This window comes from Heptranchias perlo, chromosome 10 (genome assembly GCF_035084215.1).
Source record: "Heptranchias perlo isolate sHepPer1 chromosome 10, sHepPer1.hap1, whole genome shotgun sequence".
Taxonomy (NCBI): Eukaryota; Metazoa; Chordata; class Chondrichthyes; order Hexanchiformes; family Hexanchidae; genus Heptranchias; species Heptranchias perlo.
In genome coordinates this window covers 13,246,179-13,273,132 of record NC_090334.1, presented here as the reverse complement: position 1 = coordinate 13,273,132, position 26,954 = coordinate 13,246,179, and the positions used below count along the sequence as shown (strand labels likewise).

At 44.1% G+C, this 26,954-nt stretch overlaps 1 protein-coding gene across 4 annotated transcripts in view; it reads right to left on the bottom strand.

Annotated features, from left to right (window-relative positions):
• The window catches only part of pacs2 (phosphofurin acidic cluster sorting protein 2), a 255,496-nt gene that overhangs the window by 52,023 nt on the left and 176,519 nt on the right, over window positions 1-26,954 (bottom strand). For 2 of the 4 annotated variants that reach the window (XM_067991238.1, XM_067991241.1), the window contains exons 10-13: window positions 20,641-20,734; window positions 17,193-17,267; window positions 16,120-16,244; window positions 12,234-12,369 (exon numbers count right to left, since the gene is read on the bottom strand). In XM_067991238.1, coding sequence (XP_067847339.1) covers window positions 12,234-12,369; window positions 16,120-16,244; window positions 17,193-17,267; window positions 20,641-20,734 — 430 coding nt within the window. The remainder of the gene's footprint in view (window positions 1-12,233; window positions 12,370-16,119; window positions 16,245-17,192; window positions 17,268-20,640; window positions 20,735-26,954) is intronic. The other 2 variants (XM_067991239.1, XM_067991242.1) reach the window with 1 other exon arrangement.

The window sequence follows — 26,954 nt, the reverse complement described above, 5'->3', positions numbered from 1 at the left end:
AGTTTTGCTACAGTTATACAAAGCCCTGGTCAGACCACATCTGGAGTACTGTGTACAGTTCTGGGCACAACTTAGAAAGGGTATATGGGCCTTGGAAGGAGTACAGCACAGATTCAACAGAATGTTACCGGGGCTCCAAGGGTTAGATTATGAGGAGAGATTACATAAACTAGGTTTGTATTCCCTGGAATTATAGAAGTTAAGGGGTGATTTGATTGAGGATTTTGAAAGGAATTAAAAGGGTAGATAGAGAGAAACCTTTTCAGCTGGTAGGGGAGTTTAAGGCAAGGGGACATAACCTTAAAATCAGAGTCAGGCCATTCAGGAGAGAAGTTAGGAAACTTCCTCATACAAAGGGTGGTAGAAGTATGGAACCCTCTCCTACAAAAAGCAGTAGAAGCTGGCTCAATTAATAATTGTAAATCTGAAGTCGATCGATTTTTACTAGTCAAGGGTATTAAGGGATACCCAAAGCGGGTGGATGGAGTTAAGATACAGGTCAGCCATGATCTCACTGAATGGCAGAACAGGCTCGAGAGACTGAATGGCCTACTCCTATTCCTATGCTGTTGAGGGTCCATGCTGTGTGCAAATTGGCTGCCATATTTCCTACATTGCAACAGTGACTAGACGAAAATACTTAATTGGCTATAAATCGCTTTGGGACATCCTGAGGTCGTGAAAGGCATTACATATATACTGGGGCTCTTTTCTCCAGAAAAGACAAGACAGAGAGGTGACCTGATAGAGGTCTTTAAAATTATGAAGGGGTTTGATAGGACAGATGTAGAGATGTTCCTACTTGTGAGGGAGTCTAAAACTAGTAAATCCAACAAGGAATTCAGGAGAAACATCTTTACCTAGAGAGTGGTTAGAATGTGGAACTTGCTGCCACAAGGAGTAGGTGAGGCCAAAAGCATACTTGCATTTAAGGGGAAGCTAGATCAGTACATGAGGGTGAAAGGAACAGAAGGGTATGCTGATAGGGTTAGATGAAGAGGGGTGGGAGGAGGTTCGTGTGGAGCATTAACAGCAGCATGGACCAGTTGGTCTGAATGGCCTGTTTCTGTGCTGTAAATTCTATGCAAATCTTTCTTTCTTTCCAGCATCCTCCCCCATTTTGAACATTCTAAATGTTCTTGCCTCTACTGACATGTCTGGCAGATTATTTCAAACATTCAGCAGTTGTGAAGTGAAGAAGTTCCTCCTAACTCTTCCTAAAAGAGGAGGAAAGAAAGAACTTGCATTTATATAGCGCCTTTCACACCCACGGGACATTCCAAAGCACTTTACAGCCAATTAATTATTTTTGAAGTGTAATCACTGTTGTAATGCAGGCAAATATGGCAGCCAATTTACGCACAGCAAGGTCCCACGATAAACAATGAGATAAATGACTAGTCAATCTGATTTAGTGGTGTTGGTTGTAAAATTACTGCACTAATTTGAATTTATGCTCTCTGGTTCTACTTTCTTGGCTTAGTTTGAGGTAATATTCTGGGTGATAGTGAGTTAGAGGAACCTTCTCTATACCTCCACTATCCAAGTCTGGATCTGATCCAAATTGACTAGATGGAAATCTCTGCTGACTGCAATAGTCCCATGTCAAATCAGCTCGTGGCAGTGTCGATCCACATCTAAGTAGATGCAGGCGCACGGCACAAAGCTGCCCATAATTCAGTGCTAATTGGCATTCTTGCAAGGTCAGCTGATGTGGGAAAGAGATGATAAATTATTAAGACCTGTGGGATATGATTTACTATGGACCGCAAGTAGCCTGTACCAATAACTCAAGGGCAAAGAGAGTTACGAGATTAGTGTACGAGTGACATCTAAATCAAGGCGCACGAGTCTTAAACCGGTAGAGAGGTGGAAAGCAGGGTTTTACGATGCACTGCATTTTTCATGCGGGTTTCAGTGCAGCTGGAGACAGTGAAAGTGTCGATCAGCCTGCTGCTGTGTGGTCAAGTGTAGAATGTATGCACTTTTTTGAAGAACATTTTCTCCAAATGAGTTTTTAAAAGGTAAAACCATGAAAAAGTCCTTAGAATGAAGAAAACAAGCAAAATATCTGCTGTGGTATAAATGGAAATGTCACACTGGTGAATGGAGAGAGGGGCTTTTCTCAAAATAGACTTAATGCACAGTGTCAGCTGTGGCTCAGTGGTAGCACTCAGAGGAGTGAGTCAGAATGTTGTGGGTTCAAGTGAGCACATAATCCAAGCTGACACTTCAGTACAGTTCAGAGGGAGTGCTGCACTGTCAAAGGTGCTGTCTTTCGGATTAGACGTTAAACTGAGGCCCCTTCTCCCCTCTCCAATGGGCGTAAAAGGTCCCATTGGCACTATTCAAAGTAGTGTCCTGGTCCATATTTTAAAAAAATTATCTGGTCAGTATCATATTGGTATTTGTGGGACCTTGCTGTGTGCAAATTAGCTGCGTGTTTCCTGCATGGTAACAGTGACAACACTTCAAAAGTACTTCATTGGCTGTGAAGAGCTTTGGGACCTCCTGAGATTGTGAAAAGCGCTACATAAATGCAAGTTCTTTCTTTCTATTGCCCAGATACAGTTCAAGCAGCTTTACTCTACATCCATCCTGTGCCGTATCTGACCTAGGAGTGTTTGATGGGGCAATGTAGAGGAAGCTTTACTCTGTATCTAATCCATGTTGTGCCTGCCCTAGGAGTGCTTAATGGGGCAGTGTGGAGAGAGCTTTATTCTGTTTGTAACCTATGCTGTACTGACCTGAGATAGCTTGATGGGAAAGTGCAGATAAGCCTTAGCCTCCATCTAACCTGTGATGTATCTAATCCAAGAGTGCTCAATCCTGACAATGGGAGCATAAAACAAAAAACGATTCAATCCCCCAGCACTCATATCCGTGAACTGAGTAAGCAGAACAAGTCACCAAATAAATTCAAATTAGATTCAGCAAGAAAAGAGAGATGGTGGCTTCTAATGCAGTTTATGAAGTCCCCAGGATAGTAACATTATCTACTTTGCAAGATTTGCTCATCCTTCAAAGGAAGGCATTCTCTACATAGTACGGTAGCAACCCTAAGGGGTCAATGGGGAAAATCAGAATGAATCCATAATGGTCTGTCCTGGTTGACTCTTTTTTTCAGACCCAAAGGGTGGCATTGGATATCTAGAAATTTGAAATTTTCAATTGACCCCCAGCTTCAACAGCTTTTTTGGGGAGAGAGTTCCAGATTTCCACTACCCTTTGTGCGAAGAAGTGCTTCCTGACATCAGCCCCCAATGGCCTAGCTCTCATTTTAAGGTTATGTCCCCTTGTTCTGGACTCCTCCACCAGAGGAAATAGTTTCTCTCTATCTACCCTATCAAATCCTTTAATCATCTTAAACATCTCAATTAGATTACCCCTTAATCTTCTATACATGAGGGAATACAAGCCTAGTCTATGCAACCTGTCCTCATAATTTAACCCTTTTAGCCCCGATTCCATTCTGGTGAATTTGCGCTGCACCCACTTCAAGGCCAATATATCCTTCCTTGGAAGTTGGAAAAGACCCTCTGGGGTGATCTGACACATCCTGGTCCTCTACATTAAGCCACCAACTCCACAGTCATTTAAAGGGGCTGCATCTGAATGATTACTAATCTGGACTGTTTTTGTGGTTTGTCGGAGTGTCTGAATGAGGAAGCGCCACCAGTTCTGGACAAAATGAATCGAAGCGGAGAGACGTATATCCACATAACAAAGTGCACTATGCAATGTTCAGCAATGTTCTCAAGATCTCAGCGCATCATTCTCCATCTATTCATGGACCTTGTACACGCTTAATATTCTTATGGAACAATTCATCATGTATGGCTTAAAAAGTGATCCTGGAACCCACAGGTATCATCCCTTTCTCTAAAACTAGGCACCTGAGATTTTTATTTTGATACTATGCTATCACTAGCAGGTGCACGGGACTCCTGCTACAAGCTGTCAACATAAACGAGGTAAATTGCACACCTCCGACAGCGTTAGGACGCAACTCAGAGAGTCCCAAAAGCAGTTGTCAGAGGCAGCGGGAAACGGAGGCTTTCTTCCGATTGCCCAACTGACAGGGTCAACACGGACCAGAAGCTGGCTGGCTGGCTGAAGTAAAACCCGGGAGAGCAGCACTTGAGGTCACTGGCCTTCATCTGAGTGCTTCTCTCCCAGGGTCATAAACGCACTCTACATTTACATCTCACTGCAACTCAGCCTTACAGTTTAATTCTCAAATATACAAATTATGATAAACCCCTTTTTATTGATGACCCTTTTACTTAATGCATTTATTATAAGCCCCTGTAATTATAAACATGCCCTTGTTCTTTCCGTTGAATTTTCCCTAGTTTGCTCTCCTCCTCAAGGTGCTAGCCTACACAGGGGTACGGTTCTATCAATGCCTGTGGCCCTGCGTGTTCAAGAGGCCATTATTTCATCCAAGAGCCTGGACAGTGAGTTGACTGGGTGCGGTGGTGGGTTTAATACCAGTCTTTTTACCTCAGTCGGCAGTGCTATCAAGCAGCACTTACCAATAACCTGCTCACCGATGCTCAGTATGGGTTCCGCCAGGACCACTCGGCTCCAGACCTCATTACAGCCTTGGTCCAAACATGGACAAAAGTGCTGAATTCCAGAGGTGAGGTGAGAGTGACTGCCCTTGACATCAAGGCAGCATTTGACCGAGTGTGGCACCAAGGAGCCCTAGTAAAATTGAAGTCAATGGGAATTGGGGAAAACTTTCCAGTGGCTGGAGTCATATCTAGCACAAAGGAAGATGGTAGTGGTTGTTGGAGGCCAATCATCTCAGCCCCAGGAGTTCCTCAGGGCAGTGTCCTCGGCCCAACCATCTTCAACTGCTTCATCAATGACCTTCCCTCCATCATAAGGTCAGAAATTGGGATGCTCGCTGATGATTGCACAGTGTTCAGTTCCATTCGCAACCCCTCAGATAATGAAGCAGTCCGTGCCCGCATGCAGCAAGACCTGGACAACATCCAGGCTTGGGCTGATAAGTGGCAAGTAAATTCGCGCCAGACAATGACCATCTCCAACAAGAGAGAGTCCAACCACCTCCCCTTGACATTCAACAGCATTACCATCGCCGAATCCCCCATCAACATCCTGGGGGTCACCACTGACCAGAAACTTAACTGGACCAGCCATATAAATACTGTGGCTACAAGAGCAGGTCAGAGGCTGGGTATTCTGCAGCGAGTGACTCACCTCCTGACTCCCCAAAGCATCTTCACCATCTACAGGGCACAAGTCAGGAGTGTGATGGAATACTCTCCACTTGCCTGGATGAGTGCAGCTCCAACAACACTCGAGAAGCTCGACAACATCCAGGACAAAACAGCCCACTTGATTGGCACCCCATCCACCACCCTAAACATTCACTCCCTTCACCAACGGCGCACTGCGACTGCAGTGTGTACCATCCACAGGATGCACTGCAGCAACTCGCTAAGGCTTCTTCAACAGCACCTCCCAAACCCGCGACCTCTACCACCTAGAAGGACAAGAGCAGCAGGCACATGGGAACAACACTACCTGCAGGTTCCCCTCCAAGTCACCCACCATCCAGACTTGGAAATATATCGCCGTGCCTTCATCATCACTGGGTCAAAATCCTGGAACTCCCTTCCTAACAGCACTGTGGGAGAACCTTCACCACACGGACTGCAGCGGTTCAAGAAGGTGGCTCACCACCACCTTCTCAAGGGTAATTAGGGATGGGCAATAAATGCTGGCCTCGCCAGCAATGCCCACATCCCATGAACGAATAAAAAAAGGAATGTGGGTTCAGAATTTGCCCAGATTGACAAGATGAATGCCTCCTCTGTCCGTTGCCTGTCACAGTCCTACATAAAATGAGTTTGGGCAGCATCCATAACTTGAGGTCAAATTATTGAGAATTTAAAGATGCATGGGGAAATTGAGGAGTGATTTGTTAAAAGCCAAGTCATATGTGGCAAATTTAAGGTTCTTTTGTTAAGAAGTGACTGACTGTACAGATAAAGTGAATGCAGTAGATGGAGCGTATATGGATTTTTAGAAGACGTTTGATAAGGTGTCTTATAAAAAAAGAATGCTGATAGTCATTGAGTGCTCATCGTATCAGGGGACCAGTCTTCAAAGAGCTTTACAACCTCACAGTGCAAGGGGAGTTGAATTAACACATAGTTTTAATGGATGATCCATGAAGCACCCTGGAGTTTGTGACTATGTTGATTGATGTTACAGATTCTTCATGCCATCAGGTTGAGTAACATCAATAAGCCATTTAAAAGTTTTCAAAGGGATTCAAATGGCAAGACTTGCTCTTTAAAAATGCTGCGATGTATATTTATTTCCTGCAGGGATTCCCACCATTCGTTTCTGCTCCCGGTTACAACCCACAGACCAACAGCTGAAGAACTCCAAGACCCAATCGCAGCTATACCTCAAACTGAGGCCTTCTGCGGAACTCACAGTTAAAGGTTAAATGATGAGGAGAAACCTTCAAGACTGAGATTCCATTGCATATCGTAAAATCAGCACTCAGGATAGGAAGTGCTAAAACGCCAATAACTAGCCTTCATCACATTTTTTCAGCCAACTAATTCACGTAAGCAGAAGGTTCCCATCATTAATGACTATTTTAAATTGATGCCACGCCCTCCTCCTCACTAATTCTTCACCAGTGGAAATAGTCTTTCCTTATTCACTTTATTAAAATCTTTCATAACTTCAAAAACTCTGTGAATCTCCTCTTAGCCTTCTCTGCCCTAGTGGAAATAGATCCAATATCTCAAGAGTCTCCTCATGACTAGTTTCTCATCCCTGTTAGATTTAACTTAAACTATTAAATTTGAATTGTCTGACTGAAGCAGGCAAGGGAGTTCTGCATAAGTGAGATGAAATCTTTGTAGAAAGAAAACTTTTTGGGGCAGTGGGGGGAGGGGGGGGGGGGGGGGAGAGAGAAAGAGAGAGAGAGAAAGAGAGAGAGAGAGAGAGAGAGAGAGAGAGAGAGAGAGAAAGAAAAGAAAGGGGTACTTTAATGTCTTTCCTTTCCATCTCTTGGGGTCTTCCTCCACCCCACATCAGGGAAGGTGGGCATGCTTTCAGATTTTCGCGAATGCTGTTCAGCAACTTGTCATTGGTTGGGTCCAATTTTCTGTTCCTCGCTACACTGGAAGATTTCCTCTTCGCTATTTGTAGTGATACCATTGCAGTACTTTTTAATAGCTAGAATCATAGAATCTTACAGTACAGAAGGAGGATATTCAGCCCATCGTGCCTGTGCTGGCTCTTTGAAAGAGCTATCCAATTAGTCCCACTCGCCCCACTCTTTCCTAATAGCCCTGCAAATTTTTCCTTTACAAGTATATCCAATTCCCTTTTGAAAGTTAACCAAAAATAGTGGTCCTAATACCGACCCCTGGGTGACAGCACTGTATACTTCCCTCTAGTCTGATAAACAACCGTTCACCACTACTCTCTGTTTTCTGTCTCTTAGCCAATTAAATATGCATGCTGCCAGTGCCTCGTTAATCCCATGGGCTTCAATCTGTCTAACAAGTCTATTATGTGGCCTTTTGAGAGTGCGTGTGCACAACATCAACTGCACTATCCTCATCAAACTTCTCCATTACTTGTGCTAACTATTTTACTAGTTAGGAATTGGAGGAAATCACCCCGTGTTCGATCGTTCTATGGTGATGAATCACAGTGTGCCACTGCGCCATCCTTCCCTATTCTTCTAATAAGCTTTAGCAATGTAAACCTTGAATCTCCCTCCTGAGTGTTTCTTCTATAGATTTTCCTTGCTTTAAAGAGTCTTATCCTCCCACAATAGCTCTGTGTATACATGCATTGTACACTGTAGCACTGAACAAAGAAGGACCCAGGTTTCAATTCTTAATCCATGCTCAGTTAGCTGATCTCAGCCGAAGCTATGGTAGTGGAGGGGGCGGGGAGATCCGATTTGCTTTAGTGTATTCTGCATTAGGGAGGGAAGCAATCCCTCTTGGCTCACAGTCGCAATTGCTGTTCAGCGGTTCCTGCCAGAAGTGCGCTTTTGTGGATGCGAGAGGAGTTTAGGATCTAGCTCCACTATGATGCTCCACGTGGTCGAATTGACTACCGTTACTCCAATTTATTGAGGCTTGCGCATGAGGGATGGTCATTTGGTTGAGATGCCAGAGATGCCCATAGAACTGTAACTGAACATGTCTCATGTTCAGTTACAGTTCTATGGCTATAGGAAAGATAGAGCAGGAGGTAAGAGAGGAGGGGGAGTTGCGTTCTTGATTAGGGAGAACATCACGGCAGTAGTGAGAGGGGATATATCCGAGGGTTCGCCCACTGAGTCTATATGGGTAGAACTGAAAAATAAGAAGGGAGAGATCACTTTGATAGGATTGTACTACAGACCCCCAAATAGTCAATGGGAAATTGAGGAGCAAATATGTAAGGAGATTACAGACAGCTGCAAGAAAAATAGGGTGGTAATAGTAGGGGACTTTAACTTTCCCAACATTGACTGGGACAGCCATAGCATTAGGGGCTTGGATGGAGAGAAATTTGTTGAGTGTATTCAGGAGGAATTTCTCATTCAGTATGTGGATGGCCCGACGAGAGAGGGGGCAAAACTTGACCTCCTCTTGGGAAATAAGGAAGGGCAGGTGACAGAAGTGTTAGTGAGGGATCACTTTGGGACCAGTGATCATAATTCCATTAGTTTTAAGATAGCTATGGAGAAGGATAGGTCTGGCCCAAAAGTTAAAATTCTAAATTGGGGAAAGGCCAATTTTGATGGTATTAGACAGGAACTTTCAGAAGTTGATTGGGAGAGTCTGTTGGCAGGCAAAGGGACGTCTGGTAAGTGGGAGGCTTTCAAAAGTGTGTTAACCAGGGTTCAGGGTAAGCACATTCCTTATAAAGTGAAGGGCAAGGCTGGTAGAAGTAGGGAACCTTGGATGACTCGGGAGATTGAGGCACTAGTCAAAAAGAAGAAGGAGGCATATGACATGCATAGGCAGCTGGGATCAAGTGGATCCCTTGAAGAGTATAGAGATTGCCGGAGTAGAGTTAAGAGAGAAATCAGGAGGGCAAAAAGGGGATATGAGATTGCTTTGGCAGATCAGGCAAAGGTGAATCCAAAGAGCTTCTACAAATACATAAAGGGCAAAAGGGTAACTAGGGAGAGAGTAGGGCCTCTTAAGGATCAACAAGGTCATCTATGTGCGGAACCACAAGAGATGGGTGAGATCCTGAATGAATATTTCACATCGGTATTTACGGTTGAGAAAGGCATGGATGTTAGGGAACTTGGGGAAATAAATAGTGATGTCTTGAGGAGTGTACATATTACAGAGAGGGAGGTGCTGGAAGTCTTAACGCGCATCAAGGTAGATAAATCTCCGGGACCTGATGAAATGTATCCCAGGACGTTATGGGAGGTTAGGGAGGAAATTGCGGGTCCCCTAGCAGAGATATTTGAATCATCCACCGCTACACAGGTGAGGTGCCTGAAGATTGGAGGGTAGCAAATGTTGTGCCTTTGTTTAAGAAGGGCGGCAGGGAAAAGCCTGGGAACTACAGACCAGTGAGCCTGACATCTGTAGTGGGTAAGTTGTTAGAGGGTATTCTGAGGGACAGGATCTACAGGCATTTGGAGAGGCAGGGACTAATTAGGAACAGTCAGCATGGTTTTGTGAGAGGAAAATAATGTCTCACGAATTTGATTGAGTTTTTTGAAGGGGTAACCAAGAAGATAGATGAGGGCTGCGCAGTAGACGTGGTCTACATGGACTTCAGCAAAGCATTTGACAAGGTACCGCATGGTAGGTTGTTACATAAGGTTAAATCTCATGGGATCCAAGGTGAGGTAGCCAATTGGATACAAAATTGGCTTGACGACAGAAGACAGAGGGTGGTTGTAGAGGGTTGTTTTTCAAACTGGATGCCTGTGTCCAGCGGTGTGCCTCAGGGATCGGTGCTGGGTCTGCTGTTATTTGTTATTTATATTAATGATTTGGATGAGAATTTAGGAGGCATGGTTAGTAAGTTTGCAGATGACACCAAGATTGGTGGCATTGTGGACAGTGAAGAAGGTTATCTAGGATTGCAATGGGATCTTGATAAATTGGGCCAGTGGGCCGATGAATGGCAGATGGAGTTTAATTTAGATAAATGTGAGGTGATGCATTTTGGTAGATCGAATCGGGCCAGGACCTACTCCGTTAATGGTAGGGCGTTGGGGAGAGTTATAGAACAAAGAGATCTGGGAGTACAGATTCATAGCTCCTTGAAAGTGGAGTCACAGGTGGATAGCGTGGTGAAGAAGGCATTCAGCATGCTTGGTTTCATTGGTCAGAACATTGAATGCAGGAGTTGGGATGTCTTGTTGAAGTTGTACAGGGCATTGGTGAGGCCACACTTGGAGTACTGTGTACAGTTCTGGTCACCCTATTATAGAAAGGATATTATTAAACTAGAAAGAGTGCAGAAAAGATTTACTAGGATGCTACCGGGACTTGATGGTTTGACTTACAGGGAGAGGTTAGACAGACTGGGACTTTTTTCCCTGGAGAGTAGGAGGTTAAGGGGTGATCTTATAGAAGTCTATAAAATAATGAGGGGCATAGATAAGGTAGATAGTCAAAATCTTTTCCCAAAGGTAGGGGAGTCTATAACGAGGGGGCATAGATTTAAGGTGAGAGGGGAGAGATACAAAAGGGTCCAGAGGGGCAATTTTTTCACTCAAAGGGTGGCGAGTGTCTGGAACGAGCTGCCAGAGGCAGTAGTAGAGGCGGGTACAATTTTGTCTTTTAAAAAGCATTTGGACAGTTACATGGGTAAGATGGGTATAGAGGGATATGGGCCAAGTGCAGGCAATTGGGACTAGCTTAGTGGTATAAACTGGGCGACATGGACATGTTGGGCCGAAGGGCCTGTTTCCATGTTGTAACTTCTATGATGCCTTCAGAGCAGAAGGAAAGCAAGAAAAAAGTTATTCCCACACAACTACCCCCTTATAAAAATGCTGTACATAATGAGTTCTCCGGCTAGATTACTCTGTGATCATCTTGCACAGAATGATTCTGGGCTGGGCCACAAACCTTGCATCTATTTCAGAACAGTCTCTTAAATTAAACGCTGGCTGAAATTTGCCCCTAGTTCAGTGAAGTCTGAAGTGATGCATTTAGATAGGGAGAATGAGGAGAGGCAATATAAACTAAATGATACAATTTTAAAGGGGGTGCAACAAAAGAGAGACCTGGGGGTGCACATACACAAATCTGTGAAGGTGGCAGGACAAGTTGAGAGGCCGTTAAAAAGGCATACGGGATCCTTGGCTTCATAAATAGAGGGATAGAGTACAAAAGCATGGAAGTTATGCTAAACCTTTATAAAACACTGGTTAGGCCCCAGCTGGAGTATTGTGTCCAATTCTGGGCATCACTCTTTCGGAAGGACGTCATGGCCTTAGAGAGGGTGCAGCGGAGCTTTACTAGAATGGTGCCAGGGATGAAAGAGCTCAGTTACGTGGAGAAACTCAAGAATCTGGGGTTGTTCTCCACAGAGCAGAGAAGGTTAAGGGGAGATTTAATAGAGTAAATAAGGAGAAACTGTTTCCAGTGGCAGGAGGGTCGGTAACCAGAGAACACAGATTTAAGGTAATTGGCAAAAGAACCAGAGGCGACATGAGGAAAAAATTTTTACGCAGCAAGTTGTTATGATCTGGAATGTACTGCCTGAAAGGGTGGTGGAAGCAGATTCAATAATAACTTTCAAAAGGGAATTGGATAAATACTTGAAGTGGAAAAATTTGCAGGGCTATGGGGAAAGAGCAGGGGAGTTGGACTAATTGGATAGCTCGTTCAAAGAGCAGGCACAGACATAATGGATCGAATGGCCGCCTTCTATGCTGTATGATTCTATGACTCACACAAACAAACTTGTGACTGGGGAACAGAGGAAGGAAACAAAAGGTAAAAAGACAAGCAAAATACAGACATTTCTGGCTTCAGAGGACGGGGAAAAGTCTGAAGGAAATAAAGTGCCGGCTACAAAATGCAACTTAAAAAGGTGGATTTTTTTTTCTTTTAATGTCAAAACGGAAGATTTTTTTTTGGAGAAGCTTAGTGTTTTGAATTCTGTCCTCAATGTTTCTCAGGTAGAAGCGAATTGACCCTTTGTTGCAGCTGTGCCTGGGCCTTCATGGTGCTGCTGCCTACCTGCAGATGCTGCCGTGGCTCCGGGGAGCGCTCGTTATCCAAGCTATTTGCCCGCTCGTTCTGCTGCCTTGCAGGCTGCCGTTCTTTCAGGGACGTGCTTCTGCCGCGGCGTCCCGCCTGCTTCCCTTCGGACCTACTGAACACGAGGTTACAAAAAAACAAACAGATCAGGAGCACCGCTCGGACAGCGGACGCTGGAGCGCACAGGCTCACGCCAAGAGCGCAGGTCCGTGTGGGGCGCGTTTAACAGCTCAGGCCTGTGAGCTGAATGAGGTTTGTTTCCACGGAGCTGTTCTATGGTAACTGTTCTAAGTTCTCGAAGCTATCAGACAAACTTGGCATTTTGGGTTTTTATTTGGAGTGGGGGGGAAAGAATACCAAATTGCATCATAGAGCTATGCAGCAAGAAACAACTGTGACAAGAACCAGGTGTCTCATGCAAATTAACCCTAGTGGTTACTGGGAGTTTAAAAATCAAAAGCAAGAGAATAATAATTTGTATATACATAGTGTAGCAAAATGTTTCTAAGAGTTTCATAGGAAGGAAGATAGAAACAGAAGTAGGCCATTCAGCCCCTTGAGCCTACTCCGCCATTCAATTAGATCATGGCGGATCTGTATTAGGGTTAGGGTTTACCTGCCTTGCTTCTGTAACCCTTAATACCCTTACCGAACAAAAATCTACCAATCTCAGTTTTGAAATTTTCAACTGACCCCCAGCCTCAACAGCTTTTTGGGGGAGAGTTCCAAATTTCCACCTGCGTGTGAAGAAGTGCTTCCTGACATCGCTCCTGAACAGCCTAACTTTAATTTTAAGGTTATGCCCCCTTGTTCTAGATTCCCCCACCATAGCATATAGTTTCTCTCTATCTATCCTATCAACTCCTTTAATCATCTTAAACACCTCAATTAGATCACCTTGTATTCCCTTGAGTATAGAAGATTATAAGCCTAGTCTATGCAACCTGTTTCACAGAAACTAATATAATTAGACTCCGAACAGTGACGGAAGAGGGGTTCAAGGGTGGTAACTGAAGCGAAGGTCAAAATAGTAGGTTTTGAGAAGGCTTCTGGAGGAGGACAGGGAGATTGCAAGGCAGAGAGCTTTAGGGAGAGTCTTCCGGAGTGTAGGGCGAGGTGACAGAAGGCGGAGCGGAGGGGGTTGAGGAAAGGGCTGGGTGCAAAGGAGGCCAAAGTCAGAAAAGGAGACAGAAGCTGAACCTTCCTTTGGACCGCTGCTGGTTCAGGAGGTGACCATTAATCAACACGTGAATATGAGTACATGGGACAGATGCCCAGGTGACAAGAGTCCAAAAGAGGGAGCAGTGGTGTGTGAAGATTCACTGCGGATATTTTGCACAGGCCTATTGGATTGTTGAGGCACAGCTGGTGCAGCTCAAGTGCTCCTGGAATGAACATGAAGGTCTGGTCCACGTGGTTTTTAAATAATCCAACTGTTGTCCTGCTGATGCAGTGTTTTATTTAAATCACTCCAGTTTGTACACAAGGCAGCTCATGACAGGGCACATGACCTCCAAGTGTAACTACACGGCCGACTCCTCTCGAAGTGAGAGACGCTGGATGCTATAAATCGTAGAGGATAACTTGCGCTTCCCCCCCACACCCCCCAAAAATTATTCAAAGATGGAGGAGGGGCAGTATTACACAGAGACACTGAAAAGGAAGTCACTTTGCAAGGGGCTCAGGAACAGTGAAGTCAATTAAACAGTTTGAAGTGCGGAACAGGGGTTAAATTGAAAATGCGAAATAGCTTCTCTGCTGCACTATAGCGCTTGTGAGCACATATGTGCAAACAGTTTCAGGTGTAGGGGTGTGCGTGTGCGTGCGCGCAGGTATTACACACAGATACATTCTTCTTACACCATTTAATTCAATTTGGGGGTTAGGGTGTGGATTACATATGGGACATATTGTAATTGAAGGTTTACGATATACACACTCTGAAAATGACCTTTGAGCACAAAAAAAGGAATTGCCCATGTCAGGTGAACAGCTCAGTTGGTAACACTCTTACCACTGAGTCAGGGGGTTGTGGGTTCAAGTCCCACTCCAGAGACTTGAGCACGTAATCTAGGCTGACACTCCAGTGCAGTGCTGAGGGAGTGCTGCACTGTCAGAGGTGCCGTTTTTCGAATGAGACGTTAAACCAAGGCCCCATCTGCCCTCTCAGGTGGACGTAAAAGATCCCATGGCACTATTACGAAGAAGAGCAGGGGAGTTCTCCCCAGTGTCCTGGCCAATATTTATCCCTCAACCTACATCACTAACATAGGTTATCCAATCATTATCACATTGCTGTTTGTGGGAGCTTGCTGTGCGCAAATTGACTGCCATGTTTCCTACATTACAACAGTGACTACACTTCAAAAGTACTTCATTGGTTGTAATGCGCTTTGGGAAGTTCTGCGGTTGTGAAAGGTGCTATATAAATGCATGTCTTTCTTCCTTTACCCTTTCCATTCACAGCAGAGTCCAGCAACAGAGTAATACAAATTTATTACTTATTGCTGGCTGTAGTGCACAGTGTTAAAGTTATGTGCTATTTAAGGATTTTTCAAGCTGCACAGAATGTACATTACAGACCGGGATACAAAAGGGTCACTTCAGATACATTATTCCTGAGAGGCATCTCTTGACATCTTTCTGCTTAGGTATTCTATTTAGTTTGATCTGCTTGATACCTTTGTCGGGAACAGACAGGTTGAGAAGTGTCTGAACTTTCCTGTAAGTGGTAGCTGTATTTGAGTGCACAAACATCTTATATAACTGACAAGCTGCAAATAACTCACCAGCTGATGTACTTATGAGAATTACAGTTTGTAATGTTTAGTGTTCTGATTTTTTTTTTTAAAAAGGATTTTGAATGGTGTACCTGTGTGACTTTCTGTCAGTCAGCGGTCAGTCTGAGGTCAGCAGAGATACTGAGCTAATCTGAGATTCTGTGATATATCTTGTCAAGAAAGAAGTAAGTAACTGTTTCAAGGGTTAATTTTCTGCTGAGGGTTAGCTTAGGCAAAGTATCTTTGTTGTTTTGATATTTTGAGAATTTTAAAGTTTGTAATTACTGCTAATAAACTGTTTGTACAGAGTACTGTTCATATACCTGTTTAATGCTAAATAAATGTGTCTGTTGTTTTATGGCCTATGGGTTTGGATTGTCAGTGTGTATGTTCTTCTGCCTCCTTAAGTCAGGTAGATTATGTGGTGACACGAGATATATTCTAGTAAACTGAGAGCACAGTGACAAGGGTGCTCTGTTCAACCCCTGGGCTTGCTACATTTGCCTCGTGATTGGGTAGCTAAAGAAACACTCTGGATTGCAGGGGATGCAAGGCCTGTTTGTGGGAATGGTGCGTGTCACTGAGCTAAAGAAAAATATTCAGTGTAACAACTCAAAAATGTAACATCCAAGTCCTTCTACTCTGTGGCATAGAAAGAAGAAATAACTTGCATTTATATAGTACCTTTTACGACTTCAGGACGTCCCAAAGCCAATGAAGTACTTCTGAAGTGTAGTTACTGTTATCATGTTGCAATGAGATAATGACCTGATAACCTGTTTTAGTGATGTTGGCTGAGGGATAAATATTGGCCAGGACACCAGGGAGAACTCCCCTGCTCTTCTTCGAATAGTGCCATGGGTTCTTTTACATCCACCTAAGGGGGCAGATGATACCTTGGTTTAACGTCTCATCCAAAAGAACCCCCTCACGACTGCAATGGAGTATCAGCCTAGATTTTCTGCTCAAGTGGGACTTCAACCTACAATCTTCTGACTTAGCGGTGAGAGTGCTACCACTGAGCCAGGGCTGACACGTGATTTATATTTTTATGCTAATATAATCCTCTACAGAACAAGGCTTACCTAGTAGAAGGAATAATCAAAGACTCTGTCTTAGTGATTTTTCCACTGGGCGGAAGCTTTTCTAGGAAAGTGTCTGCATTGATACCATCAGATGACGCTGCCGCCTCTTCCTGTTGAATTTGATCCTTATGGGGAACGAAAACAGAAGAAAAACATGGTTTAAAAATAGCATGCACTGCAGGCCAAGTTCTCTTTGAGCGATGCATGCTCCATCTGCTTTGTGCTTTGGTCTTTATATTACCCAAGCAAGGGACTGCATTCACAGTCAGCATTCAGTGGTCTCTGCTCCTCCATTTCCCCACCAGACAAAAATTTCCAGCTTATGACCCATGGTCTCAGCTGTTCATGCAGAGGATTACTTAGGTAGTTCAGGCCTGTATTTCAAATTCAGGCAACTTGATTTCTGATTCTCAATATTTAACTGGATAAAATCTGAACAGCTGAATTGAATGACCAATATTTCATATACCTCCTACACACTAAGATGCTACAAAGTGTAAGATCTGTACCAGTGACAGACAGATTTCAATATTACACATAAATAATAAATACTGAGTTATGAATCATAGGCTTGAATCTAATTGAGGGGTTCAGATGGTTTATATATGGAATAAAGGATACATGTGAGTAAATTACAGGCTGGAATCTAATTGAGAGGTTCAGAAGTTTTATGAGAATGGCTGACTCCAGCTGGTTCCACACCTGATCTGACCCCTGACCCCTTCTTGCCTCCAGTCCTCCACACCCTGTGCTTTCACAACGAGATCCATCTGTACAGTGTGTACCTCTAAGTTTTCCCTCCCAATCTCACTGTTCTGTTCCTCCACAATTTCCCCTTCACTTCTAATCCTTCCTTAATGGGTCTGTGAGATAGAACTCCCCTTCCACATATTTTTCTCAGCTCATCTCTGGGCTCAAAGTTTCTTTTCTCATCCGATACCTACCTCATACCCCAAGACCATCCAATGTTGACATCACCACCCATTCTCACTTGTCCCTTGCACTCCACCTCCAGGCTACCTGTGGTGCAGTGCTTCAGTGAGTTTCTTGCAATACACATACATAATACTCACAACTGACAGTGTATCAGAAATGCTGTCTATCTGAAATTTGCTCGCAGAGTTCTTGAGCTTTTCAGGTGCATCTATCTGTTTGAAGCAAAAGAGGAACAGGTTACAGTCAGTGAGTGGACAACAGCCTGTGATAGGACAGTCGTGGAGATCAGCAGCTTGGTGGGGGGGGGTGGGGGGGGGGGGGGGCGGCGGGGTGAAGACAGGACCCCCAAGCCGCAGCCTGCAGAGAGTTTGATGGGCTCCAGCCATCTCAACCATTTTAGGCCTGGGGAATAGTCATTGGTTACTCAAGTCACTCCTGCTGGAAAGTGCACGTGGGCAGGATTGGCCTCGGCTGGCCGGTTGGATTGTTTGCCGATACTCACTGTCTGGGTTCACACATGAAGAGCGGACACTCGCATAAGGTACCTGGATGCAGTTGGGGGTCTATGAAATCGCACCTCAACATGATTCAGTGCATTCAGGAGAGGAGGGGAGAAATATGGAGCTGAAAAAAAGAGGAAAATCACAGAATTTTACGGTACAGGAGGTAGTCATTGGGCCAATGCGCCAGTGCCAAATCTGAAAGAGCTATCCACTTGGTCCCATTCCTTCTCCCCATATACTTTTAAGTTTTTCCTGTTCAAATATTTATCCAGGGCCCTTTTAAAAGCTGTTATGGATTCTGCTTCCTCCATTATTTCTGGCAGGGCATTCCCCCTACATGGAAAAAACTCTAACATCCCTATTTGGTTTTTTTGCCCCCAACCAGTGGAAATAGTTTTCCCCTATTTCCCTTATCAAAAACCCTTATAATTTTGATCACCTGTCAGATTTTCTCTTAACCTTTGATCTAATGAAGAGAGCTTCAATTTGTCTAGTTTCTCCTCATAATTAAAGCCTCTCATTCATGGTATCATCTTAGCACATTTCTTCTGTGCCTTCTTCATAACCTTGGCATTCTTCCTAAAATAGTGCCCAAAACTGCACCCAATATTCTAATTGCAGCTTAACCAACGATCCGGATATGTTTAGCATTGCCTTTGTCCCATTTATAAAACCTACGATCCATATACTTCTTTAAAAATTTAGAACGACTTTATCTAATTGCGTTCCCACTTTTAAAGACCTGTTTATCTCAACCCCCACCCCCTCCAGATCTCTCTGCTCCTTTTAAACTTTTGCCATATAGTGCTTACTGTTCCTCCTAAAATGTGTCACTTCACATTTCTTCACCTTAAATTTAATCTGATCTCCAGCTATTCAACCTACAAACCTGTGTCCTCCCGATTTCTTTACAGTCCTCTGCACAGTGAAGTACGCTCCCTACTTTTGTATCCTCTGTAAATTGTACCCCCTACACCTCAAGTCTAGAAGTCTAAGCACCTTGGGACGTTTTACTGCATTAAAGACGCCATATAAATGCAAGTTGTTGTTGAAGATCATTTATAACAATGGTGCCAATGTTGACCCCAAGGGACACCACTGTTCACATCCCCTTTTTGCAACTACTCCATGATATCCCTCACACTAGCACCATTTGGGACCCTTAGCTGTGACTAAAAAAGTGTCTCATGTATTCTGCTGACTAAGGAATTCCCTGTTAACATTGCATTTCTATAATTCACGTCCCCATCTTTGACAATCATTAGATCTACAGAGCTGTGATTGTTTTTATTTGTTCATGGGATGTGGGCGTGGCTGGCAAGGCCAGCATTTATTGCCCATCCCTAATTGCCTTTGAGAAGTTGGTGATGAGCCGCCTTCTTGCTTACGGTTGCCGAAAACCTGTGTCAATTCAACTCTCATGGGTATCCTGCACTGCCCCTCGTCTCCTCTTCCTGCTACAAGGGATGGGCAGGACTTTCTGGTCAGTGTCTGATGTTTTGTAACAGGATCGCTTATATTACACATATGCTCAGAGCACTGTCCGAAATGGAGTGTTAAATTTGTATCTGGTATAGGAACAGGAGTAGGCCATTCAGCCCCTTGAGCCTGTTCTGCAATTCAATTAGATCGTAGCTGATCCGTATCTTAACTCCATCTTACCCACCTTCGTTCCATAACCCTTATTACCCTTGCCTAACAAAAATCCATCAATCTCAGTTTTGAAATTTTCAATTGTCCCCCAACCTCAACAGCTTTTTAAGGAGAGAAGAGTTCCAGATTTCCACTACCCTTTGTGCGAAGAAGTGCTTTCTCTCATCACCCCTGTACGGCCTAGCCCTAATTTTAAGGTTATGCCCCCTTGTTCTGGACTCTCCACTAGAGGAAATAGTGAAGTGCTTCCTGATTTCATTCCTAAATGGCCTAGCTCTAATTTTAAGATTACGTCCCCTCATTCTGGATTCCCCAATTTTAGAATATTACAGTACCCTGTCTTTTCAATAGATCCAGAGGAATTATCAATGAACTCTAATGCCATGATGCCCACTTCTTGTGGGAAGCTGTTGCAAAGATCATTAACAGTGGTCAACAGCAACATCTGGTGGCAGATAGCAAGCACTGCAAGAGTACAATACACATTTAAACCCAGCAGTGTTCCCACCAATCTGGTTTCAGATGACCAGAGAGTTCAGCTTTTGAGTGGAATGTCTGAAAACTTCTATAATGTAAATTGGACACCAAAAGTCTGATTTAATAAAAAGATAAAAGCCCATTTTTAACCACTTAATTATGCCTCTTATAATTTAGAAGGATTAGTGAGTTTTCATCAGCAGGAAAGCCTTCCTCTCAACCCTTGGTTGCTCCTTTCCCCATGTCCGGGTTGGACTTGGAGAAAGTGGCACCCTTAACTGTGCATTGACTAAGATCCTTATTCTTGTCTTCAAAGCCTTGCAGTCTCCTCCAGCCACACACCAATACGTAGAATCTTGCAGCACTAAAGGAGGCCATTTAGTCCATCACGCCTGTGTTGGCTATTTGAAAGAGCTATCCAATTAGTCCCACTCCCCCGCTCTTTCCCCGTATCCCTCCAAGTATGTATCCAATTCCCTTTTGAAAGTTACTGTTGAATCTGCTTCCGCCACCGTTTTAAGCAGCGCGTTCCAGATCATAACATGCAACCTCTGCTCTTCCAACATCATTTGCCCGTACTCTCCGTTCAACCATCAGTGGCCACTCTTCCACCCAAGGTACCTCTGCCCTTTAGAAACGTGTACCCAGGTCCCTAAATCTTGCCACTTCCCTATCAAAAGCCTCCTAAAACCCCTCTCTTCAAACATGTTTTCATTCTTCCAACTCTGGTTGCGCCTCTTTCCCTCATGTTGGGTTTTCCGTCTCTCCTTCCACCCTGTAAATTATGTCCTCCCGGATGTGAGGAGCGCTACAGAAAGTTCTTCTTGAAGATGCAGAAACACTACCAATTAATTTTTGACCCTGTTTGAGTGGTGAAAGCATTTTCCCCCCCAGTCAGGAGCACCATTTAAAACTGCCGTAGCTTGCGTTCAAAACAAAGCTTCTGCCTTACGGGACTGGGTGGCTCTTTGGTCTGGCTCCTCAAGCTGTGGATGCTGCCGATTTCAGTCTGAGAGCTGGAGTGCGACAAGCCTTCAAAATAGGGTCTGCAAAGCAATATTCACAATCAGAGGGTCAGACACTGGATAAAGCCAGTGAGGCATTTACAACGCAACTCCAATAACTTACAGACACAGTGCATTCAAAATCTCTCAGGTGCTTAATCAGATTTACCATATAAAGGCCAATGAACCATAACTTTTGCTGGAATTTCTTTTAACGCTCTTAAATTGCGAATGGGTTCGAAATGTTGACTGCCTGATTCACATCTTGAAATTGGTTAGAACGGGTGTGGTTTGCGAGCTACATGGTGTTCTGCAGTGGCTCCTTCCCTTTGCATTCAGATTTCCTGCAGTGCAGCTGTTACAAATGGATAGCCATGTGGTGAAGGATAGAATACTACAGCCTGGTCTTTTGTTGTTTACTAGCCTTTATTCATAAAGATTCCCCATACACACACCCCCACACCCTAGATAAGCTCTCCTATTACAAGAGAGCCCCCAATTGATACCCATCACCTGAATACAATTAACACTCATTGATATAAATCATACAATTAACACAGCCCCCCCTCTCTGAGTAGCTGTGCTGGGCTGGCGGTTTGGCAGCCACAGCAGTTGCACGAGCTGTCCCGGAGGTGGCAGTAGGAAGTGGGAAGCAGCATTCAGTGAGAAGCATTGAACGAGTGCGGCAGAGAGTAGTGGGGAGCACAGTGCATTGACGTACGCAGTAAAACATAATTCCCTGGCAAATATTATTGGAAAGGACATTTTTATTGAGTATGATTTGAATAGTAATTTTAGTGCAGAATTGAAATTTTGAGGAACATAGAAGTGATGTTGGTTGAGAGATAAACGTTGGCCAAGGCATTGGGAAGAACTTCCCTGCTTTCTTCGAATTGTGCCGTAGGATCTTCTACATCCACCTGAGCAGGAAGACGGCATCTCTGACAATACAGCACTCATGTGTCAGCCTTGATTATGCGCTGGATTGGGGCTTGAACCCGTGACCTTACGAGGCGGATTTACAGATATATTCTGAGGACCTGAGATGGGAAGCAGGCATGGCAAGGGTCAAATAACCCATGATCAAGCACCAAAGGGCAGAATGGATGTGAATGAACTTGCCCTTTTGTGGAAGTACTGACAGAAAGAGGCACTGACGTCACAGTTGATCAGGGAACACTGTAGGCACCGACCATGGCAGTCAGTGACATAAATGATTTTTCTGCACTCAACTCAGCCTTTGGAACGAAAGGATAGATCATAGAAAATTTACAGCACAGAAGGAGGCCATTCGGCCCACCGTGTCTGCGCCGGCTGAGAAACAAGCCACCAGCCTAATCCCACTTTCCCGCATTTGGTCCGTAGCCCTGCAGGTCACAGCTCTTCAGGTGCATATCCAGATATTTTTTTTAAATGAGTTGAGGGTTTCTGCCTCTATCACCCTCTCAGGCAGTGAGTTCCAGACCCCCACCACCCTCTGGGTGAAATTGTTTCCCTCATTTCCCCTCTAACCCTTCTACCAATCACTTTAAATCTATGCCCCCTGGTTATTGACCCCTCCGCTAAGGGAAATAGGTCCTTCCTATCCACTCTATCTAGGCCTCTCATAATTTTGTACACCTCAATCAAATCACACCTCAGCCTCCTCTGTTCCAAGGAAAACAACCCCAGCCTATCCAATCTGTCATCGTAGCTAAAATTCTCCAGTCCTGGCAACATCCTCTGCATCCTCTCGAGAGCAATCACATCCTTGCTGTAATGTGGTGACCAGGACTGTGCGCCGTACTCAAGCTGTGGCCTAACTAGTGTTTATACAGTTCCAGCATAACATCCCTGCTTTCATATTCTATGCCTCAGCTAATAAAGGAAAGCATTCCATTTGCCTTCTTAACCACCTTATCTACCTGTCCTGCTACCTTCAGGGATCTGTGGACATGCACTCCAAGGTTCCTCACTTCCTCGGCACCTCTCAGTATCCTCCCATTTATTGTGTACTCCCTTGCCTTGTTTGCTCTCCCCAAATGCATTACCTTACACTTCTCCGGATTGAGCTCCATTTGTCACTTTTCTGCCCATCTGACCAGTCCATTGATATCTTCCTGCAGTCTACAACTTTCCTCCTCACTATCAACTACACAGCCTATTTTTGTATCATACACAAATTTCTTAATCATGCTCTCTACGTTTAAGTCCAACTCATTAATGTATACCACAAAAACCAAAGGACCTAGTACCGAGCCCTGCGGCACCCACACTGGAAACAGCCTTCCAGTTAAAAAAACACCCGTCGACCATTATCCTTTGCTTCCTGCCACTGAGCCAATTTTGGATCCAATTTGCCGCTTTCCCTTGGATCCCATGGGCCTTTACTTTTTTGTCCAATCTGCCATGTGGGACCTTGTCAAAAGCCTTGCTGAAATCCATGTCGACGACATCAATCGCGCTACCCTCATCGATCCTCCTTGTCAACTCCTCGAAAAATTCAATCAAGTTAGTCAGACATGACCTCCCCTTAACAAATCCATGCTGACTGTCCTTGATTAGTCCGTGCCTTTCTAAGTGACAGTTTATCCTGTCCGTCAGAATTGAATCCAATAATTTGCCCACCACCAAGGTTAGGCTGACTGGCCTGTAATTACTCGGTCCATCCTTCACTCCCTTTTTAAACAACAGTACAATGTTAGCAGTCCTCCAATCCCCCGGCACTACGCATGTATTCAGAGAGGATTGGAAAATGATTGTTAAAGCCTCCACTATTTCCTCCCTGACATCCTTAGAATCATAGAAGTTTACAACATGGAAACAGGCCCTTCGGCTCAACATGTCCATGTTGCCCAGTTTATACCACTAAGCTAGTCCCAATTGCCTGCACTTGGCCCATATCCCTCTATACCCATCTTACCCATGTAACTGTCCAAATGCTTTTTAAAAGACAAAATTGTACCCGCCTCTACTACTGCCTCTGGCAGCTCGTTCCAGACACTCACCACCCTTTGAGTGAAAAAGTTGCCCCTCTGGACCCTTTTGTATCTCTCCCCTCTCACCTTAAATCTATGCCCCCTCGTTATAGACTCCCCTACCTTTGGGAAAAGATTTTGACTATCTACCTTATCTATGCCCCTCATTATTTTATAGACTTCTATAAGATCACCCCTTAACCTCCTACTCTCCAGGGAAAAAAGTCTCAGTCTATCCAACCTCTCCCTATAAGTCAAACCATCAAGTCCCGGTAGCATCCTAGTAAATCTTTTCTGCACTCTTTCTAGTTTAATAATATCCTTTCTATAATAGGGTGACCAGAACTGTACACAGTATTCCAAGTGTGGCCTTACTAATGTCTTGTACAACTTCAACAAGACATCCCAACTCCTGTATTCAATGTTCTGACCAATGAAACCAAGCATGCTGAATGCCTTCTTCCCCACCCTATCCACCTGTGATTCCACTTTCAAGGAGCTATGAATCTGTACTCCCAGATCTCTTTGTTCTATAACTCTCCCCAACGCCCTACCATTAACGGAGTAGGTCCTGGCCCGATTCGATCTACCAAAATGCATTTATCTAAATTAAACTCCATCTGCCATTCATCGGCCCACTGGCCCAATTTATCAAGATCCCGTTGCAATCCTAGATAACCTTCTTCACTGTCCACAATGCCACCAATCTTGGTGTCATCTGCAAACTTACTAACCATGCCTCCTAAATTCTCATCCAAATCATTAATATAAATAACAAATAACAGCGGACCCAGCACCGATCCCTGAGGCACACCGCTGGTCACAGGCCTCCAGTTTGAAAAACAACCCTCTACAACCACCCTCTGTCTTCTGTCGTCAATCCAATTTTGTATCCAATTGGCTACCTCACTTTGGATCCCGTGAGATTTAACCTTATGTAACAACCTACCATGCGGTACCTTGTCAAAGGCTTTGCTAAAGTCCATGTAGACCACGTCTACTGCACAGTCCTCATCTATCTTCTTGGTTACCCCTTCAAAAAACTCAATCAAATTCGTGAGACATGATTTTCCTCTCTCAAAACCATGCTGACTGTTCCTAATCAGTCCCTGTCTCTCCAAATGCCTGTAGATCCTGTCTCTCAGAATACCCTCTAACAACTTACCCACTACAGATGTCAGGCTCACCGGTCTGTAGTTCCCAGGCAATAGCCTGGGTTACATTTCTTCCGGCCCTGGTGATTTACCCACTTTCAAAGATGCTAATCCCCTTAATACTTCCTCTGTCACTAGGTTTATCCCATCCAATATTTCACACTCCTCCTCCTCAACTTCAATCCCTGCATAATCCCTCTCCTTTGTGAAGACAGATTCAAAGTATTCATTAAGAACCATACCCACATCTTCCACCTCCACACATAGTTTACCTTTTTGGTCTCTAATAGGCCCTACTCTTTCCTTAGTTAGCCTCTTGCTCTTAATGTATTTATAAAACATCTTTGGGTTTTCTTTGATTTTACCTGCTAATATTTTTTCATGCCCTCTCTTTGCTTTCCTAATTTCCTTTTTAACTTCATCCCTGCACTTTGTATACTCCTCTAAGCTTTCCATAGTATTGAGTTCCCGGTGTCTATCATAGGCTTTCTTTTTCTGCCTTATCTTACCCTGAATGCTTCTTGACATCCAGGGGGCTCTAGATTAGGCAGCCCCACACCCCCCTCCCTTTCTCTTTGTGGGAACATGTTTACCCTGAACCCCTTGAATCACCCCTTTGAATGTCTCCCACTGTCCTGACACTGAGTTACCTTCAAGTAGCTGTTTCCAGTTTACTTCTGCTAAATCACTTCTCAGTTTAATAAAATTGGCCTTTCCCCAATTGAAAACTTTAACTCCTGCTCTGTCTTTGTCCTTTTCCATAACTATGCTAAAACTAACTGTATTATGATCACTACCACCAAAAAGCTCTCCCAATGCTACTTCTTCCACCTGCCCCTCTTCATTTCCTAGAACTAAATCCAGAACTGCCACTCCCTCTCATTGGGCTTGCTATATACTGGCTAAAAAAAATTCTCCTGCATGCAATTTAAGATGTAAATGATGGGAGAAAAAGAACTGGAGAGGGGCACTTTAGGCAGGCAATCTGTACACATTCCAGTCCATCAACCTAAAAGTAAGCAGTGGGTTCAGGGTAAACATGTTCCCACAAAGAAAAAGGGAAGGGCTGTCAAATCTGGAGCCCCTGGATGTCAAGAAGCACTCAGTGTAAGAGGCGTAATCCTGTGCTTTCTCATCGATTTACTTTATCCTACAGTACATAGAAGCCAACAAACAACTTTTTAATTCACTGCTGTAACCAGTCTTCAAAATGGCAATTTTCAAGGCTTGAGATTTTCACGGGATAAATGGACAGAATCTCAGAATACTATGCCTGTAACACTAATAAACACCCTGGAAAATCCTAAGAAATAAAATGGAATTACATTTGTTCCGTCACCACAAGCCGATAGGCCCATATTTAACAGATGGAATTCGATCCACAAACACCAGTGAATATCCCAGAATTCCGTGTAACAAAAGCAGATTTTGAGGGAACTGTTTGGTGCACTGGCCTTTCACCTCTGGGACCTGGGTTCAAATCCAGCCTAGATTAATGGGATGAAAGTCTCCTACTCTGCTGGCTGCAAGAGTCCCATGTGAAATGAGTTTGGGCTGTCTCAATCCAGCTTCTGAAAAGCAACTGTCCTGAATTGAACAGTGATTGACGATCCCACTCAAGAGGCCACAGGATGGCTGGTGCGGGACTGGGGGAAAAAAATGACACACTGGTGTAAGTAGGCGGTATTCACCTGAGGTTGGGAGTAAAGGGTGCTTTACTATGTCTGCATCTAGCTGTGCTATACCTGACTTAATGCCTACTCTGGGCACCTGAAGTGGGAAGAATTCAATTCTTGAATACTATAATCCCTCAGGTTGATGGGCAAAACATTTATTTTTTTAAAATTTGATTTAATTAGCTACTTTATATCAGTGATCCTGATAATTTTATAGCCTTGTGTCAGTGGTAGCGCACTCGCCTCGGAGTCAGAAGGTCGTGGGTTCAAGTCCCACTTCAGAGACTTGAGCACAAAATTTCAGCCGACACTCCAGTGCAGTACTGAGGTTGTAAAAGGCACTATATAAATGCAAGTTCTTTCTATTAAATTATCTTTTTAAACAAGCACATTCAAAATGGGAATGTTGTGCATCTGATTAATCAAGAGACAATACTTTCTATAACAAAGCTCAGACCCAACCCTAATGAAACGA